Consider the following 4,940-nt stretch of genomic DNA (forward strand, 5'->3'; position numbering starts at 1 on the left):
CTTATACAATAGAATAATTTCACTTGTTAGTTCAAAATTCTTTAAAGTGCCCATAACGAATTTTTATCTTTATTTTTATTTTTCTATCTTCTCATATGAATCTAAAATTCACCCAATGGACTTCTGCGAAAAAAAAATTCGATTTAAACAATTGGAAGTAGCCACGGAAGATCTGTTCCAAGAAACATTTGACGAAACGACATCCCGTTTTTTCATTCGACCACGCAAAGTAGGACAGTGTTACTTTTTGGTTCCCTCAACAATTAAATGTCGGCCTGGACACCCACACTGATCCAAAGCAGTTCTAGAACACGGGTAACCCGCTCTTTGGTTCAACAAACTTTGAAAACGGATTTTTTTTTTTAACACATCGAGAAAGCAAAACCAATAGCTGCAGCATGAATCTGAAAACACCTGTTCGAATATGCAAAAACTCACGGAAGAAAAAGCCCGTGGATTCACTCATTAAGGAACTTTCTACAACGACGACGCCATGGCAACAGCGCGAGAAGGTCTTTTGAAACGGAAGGCATTTGCACGATCCTAGTTATAGCTACATTTTGAAATTACTCCATCTTGCCTGTTTGCGCTGTACTGTGTTGGCGAAGGCCTGAGCTTCCAGGAGGATTGACTACATGGTAAGCCGAAAGGTGTCGTCAAATCTAATCTTTAGTAACTTCGCGTTGCTAATTGCAGAAAACCAGCAGAAAATATAATACTAAAACACTAACATGCAGTTAAACTGAAACTTAGGCATGTAAACCAGATGACGGAAGGAAAAAATAGTTCCCTCACAGGATGTGGTAGCAATTCTAATGCCCTTTATACTTTTCATTCAAAAAGAACCTTTATTTACCACCGACTCCGTTGGCTCAGTTAGTTGAGCCTCGGATTTTCGTGAGGGAAATCGCGGGATCAAAGCTTTGGTGAGACCAACACTCAGCCGGGTCTTAAGAATAACTGAGGAGAATAAGTGCTGCCGTCGTAATTTCATCAGCAAAAGGTTAGACGTTCAAGTCGTCACGGATAAGGACTATTTAACCGAATAACCCTTCCAGTTAATCAACACTGTCACTGTGGAACGCTGAAGTATCCACACACTGTTTGTACGCGTAAAGAGTAACCCCCGCTTGTGGTAGTCTATATATCAGAAAAGTTGTGAACCACCATGAGACGGCATGTGATATGTGCTGTTTAGAAATTCATTATTATTACCATTTTTACACCTGCATCTTGTGGAGCCGTGTGAATGTAAGGAGACCCAACTGGAATAAAGAAACCGGTCGCCCAATTTCAAAGCTTAGTGTAAGCAAATCGAGTTGGTGATAAGAACAGGACAAAACCCAGAACGTCCGCGTGGAAATTCAACTTAGCTACTTCTCCATGCCTCTTTTTTTCTTGATAAAAAAACAAATCCACCAATGCCACAGACTCAAATTATTCGTAATTTAAATGACATTTTGTGCCATAATAACAATGGAACATACTTGTTTTGAGGCAGGTGAAAATTTGAAAATTAAAACATGGAGCACCTACACCGGCAAATGGCATTAAATTCCACAAATACGATTATGTAGTTGCTGCGGCATTGTCTGCATCTTGTTTGTTTTTTCTGGTGAATCATGCTTACACATTATTCTCGCGTACTAAGCAATACTCATCTGTTAGTGTTTTCTCCATAATTCTCTTTATTCTAGGTCATTAGTCTAAATTGCCCGTTTAGTCTGATTCAGAGAATCTGCTTTCAAAGTTATAATTATTTGAGAGGGTTTTGTGTTTCGGAAACCAAACCGAACCTTGAAAGTATTACTTTACTTTCTCTCTCGTTTTGTTCTCACTTGTTTAATGTGTGAAAATTCCACATTTCCATTGGCTACAAACTTCATTTCCGCAACCACAGAGTTCTTTCTTAAATTTTATTCATATCCCTTTGGTTTAAGTACTTTGTCGTTCAGAGTGTCGGCGGGGCACTGCTTGATTAATTTTAGCCCACCCCCTCAAGAGCAATTACAACTTCCCTATAAACCAAATTTTTCCAGACCTTTTATTTTTCATCCACGTGTAATTCAACTTTTGCCGAGTTTTCTCGTAATTTAACTCTGAAAACATATTAATTAAACAAGACACCAGCAGGTTTACAAATGCGCTATTTAAAGTTACCAGCTGTGTTTGTTGTTAGCATAGATAACAATAATTACATGCGAAATTCATTTGAACTTTTTTGAAGGGAAGTGCAAGAAAAATGGCCTACAACATCACGGAAGATGACAACCAGAATATACAAAAGGAGCTATTTTGTTCACCCGAATTAACCAAAGAAATACATCTTCAACTTGTATGTCTTTCGGTGTTCAACATCCTCTTGTCCCTTACTGCCTTTTTTGGCAACGTTGTCATCTTGATAGCCCTTCATAATGAGACTTCACTTCATCCGTCGACCAAACTATTATTTCGCTGTCTCGCCACAAGTGATCTGTGCGTTGGTCTTCTCTCCGAGCCCCTTATTGTCAGCTATTGGATGTCCATTGTTACTGGACGCTTTGATATCTGTCCTTACGCATTAGCTTCAAATGTAATCACGTCACTAACATTATGCTCCGTTTCATTGCTGACTTTGACAGCATTAAGTGTGGACCGACTCTTTGCCTTAATACTAGAAGCAAGATACCGCCATATTGTAACTTTCAAGCGAACAATGGCATGCGTGATCTTTTTTTGGGTGGTGTCTGTAGTAAGCACAACATCGTACTTTTGGAATTACGTTATAACCGTATGGTATCGTTATATAGGTGTCTTGCTGTGTATATTAGTCTCGACGTTTGCGTACGCAAAGAGTTTTATAACACTTCACAGATACACACGTCAACTTCAAACTGATTATCAACCAGCATACCAACCGAAGCCAAGGCATTTAAAGCGCTACATTAGCGCAATTTACACAGCGCTGTGGCTCCAGTTTGCACTGGTTATTTGTTACCTCCCCTTCGGCATAACCGAGGCTTTGACGAGTCAAATCGGACTGTCCTCGTCGTTTTTCGTTGTACGGGAGTCCGCGGCCACTTTGGTGTTCTTAAACTCGTCTTTAAACCCGATTCTTTACTACTGGAAGATCCGCGCAGTGAGACAAAGAGTAAAGGTTATTGTTAAGAAGCTTAGCAGGCAGCAACAGAGTTAGCAGCTGCCTAATTACTGCATAAAGTAAAGATACTGGATTTTTAAACTTCAAAGTGGAAAAATAAGTTTCTAGAAACGATGGGTATTAAACAACGAAAAATAAACAAACTAACCGAAATAGTAGCATGTAACAAGACACGCATCGATCACCCACTCCACCCTGAAAAATGTCGAGCTGGAGTGGGTGCTTTAATTAAGAGCCTTACAAGAGATTAAGCACTTAGAATTGCGTCTACGTGAAACGCCAAATATTAAACGGCAGGAAGCGGCTTATCATAATACAAGGAAATTTTTCCTATTCTAACTTAATATTTCTCTGTTGTGAAAAGTTACTTGATATTTGTCGATAATATGCAAAAACTGAGCAAAGTAAAAAAAAAAGGGTTCTTTCTCTTTTGGCAAAACGCTACTTTCAATCTTACCATTACCGTTTTCTGTAAACACGATGAAAAACCTCTCTAATAGGGAGTTTAAGATCTATGACGACGAAGGTCGACGAAAACGTCGTCTCAAAATATAGCATAGCTCTATCGTAAGTCTTTCGCGATTCTTCAGTCTCGTTCACGTCCTAAAATATGGCGAAGTATCCTCAAAGTACTTAAATTGATACGAGCGTTTTCAGAGTGAAGAAAGAGAATGAAAGATTCTCTGTTGCATGCTCACTTTGTCTTCAAAACCTCAAATTTGTTGATTTCACGTCGTGCTTATGCAGAGGACCACAAACCTACTTGCTCAAATCCGTGCTGTGTAGCACGATTATTTATGCTCTTTTAACCAATGATATTATTGTTTTGTGGCGTTGTCGTAGTCGTAGCCGTCGTCGTTTCTTCAACTCCCTAATATATCGGGTGAATTTGAATACAAAGGATGAACAAAGGAACGACAACGACGGATACGAAAATCGACGAGGAGGTTTGGGAGAAAATTGAAAGTTTATCGTTATGGTGCTCGCTAACTCTTTATAAATTCAAATTTGGTAAGTTTCACTTAGTTGTTAAGAAGAGCAAACAGCAAACAAATGAACAAATATAAAACGCATATGCTGAACGTGCAGAGGATCTGTTCTTCGTTGAAGAGACTCCACTCCAAAAAGTGTGGTAAACCACCAAAAATACTTTTTACAATCACGTTTAGGTGAAAATTTTCCAAAAAAAGCGTTTGTATCCGAAAAAAAAAACAAAATTTCGGAATCACTCATTCTTGTTCTCTCGCCATCTTTAATAATTGTGGCGTGATACGGTACAGTAAGGGGCCCAGTTCTCGGCCACTTTTTGTTCAACGTTTATTTTTCGCGGTACAAATGAATATGAATAAAAAGGAATTGCTCCCAAAGGTAAATTGATTCCTTGTCTTTCGTCCTGCCGAGTTTTGAGTTTACAGCTACTATAAACTGTGAGCAAATCGAGGTGACACAAAAGTAGGTGAATTTGATTTCCACGAAAACGTGTTTGTTACGGCTACTCGGATTTATACATGGTCTAATTCAAGTTTGTATTTTATCCGTATAGGAGGCCAAAAGGAACCAGTTCTTGGCATAATAAACGTAGAGTGATAAAGCTTTCTGTTAAATATAAACTTTTCCTGACCTATTATATTGTTTTACCTAAATTCACCCCTCAATATTTCCTTAGTACTTCTGCGTATTTGCCTATTCTCGGCCACCCTGCTGGCCGTCGACAACACTAAAAAGTGCTCATAGTTTTGTATGGAGTTTTCTTGTCAAATCATTTGTAAAAGTAAAGCTGTAATGGGGTGGCATGTTCCGA

The 4,940-nt window shown here is 38.8% G+C and overlaps 1 protein-coding gene across 2 annotated transcripts in view; it reads left to right on the plus strand.

Annotated features, from left to right (window-relative positions):
• The first annotated feature begins 492 nt into the window (after positions 1-492).
• The window catches only part of LOC138026636 (melanocyte-stimulating hormone receptor-like), a 12,684-nt gene continuing 8,236 nt past the window's right edge, over positions 493-4,940 (plus strand). Inside the window, exons 1-2 of one of the 2 annotated variants that reach the window (XM_068874060.1) lie at positions 493-638; positions 2,228-4,428. In XM_068874060.1, the coding sequence (XP_068730161.1) occupies positions 636-638; positions 2,228-3,175 (951 nt within the window). In that variant the 5' untranslated portion in view covers positions 493-635 and the 3' untranslated portion in view covers positions 3,176-4,428. Of the gene's footprint in view, positions 639-2,227; positions 4,429-4,940 lie in introns of those variants that run through there. The other variant, XR_011127306.1, reaches the window with a different exon arrangement.

The sequence above is a fragment of the Montipora capricornis genome, chromosome 12 (assembly GCF_036669925.1).
Source record: "Montipora capricornis isolate CH-2021 chromosome 12, ASM3666992v2, whole genome shotgun sequence".
Classification (NCBI taxonomy): domain Eukaryota; kingdom Metazoa; phylum Cnidaria; class Anthozoa; order Scleractinia; family Acroporidae; genus Montipora; species Montipora capricornis.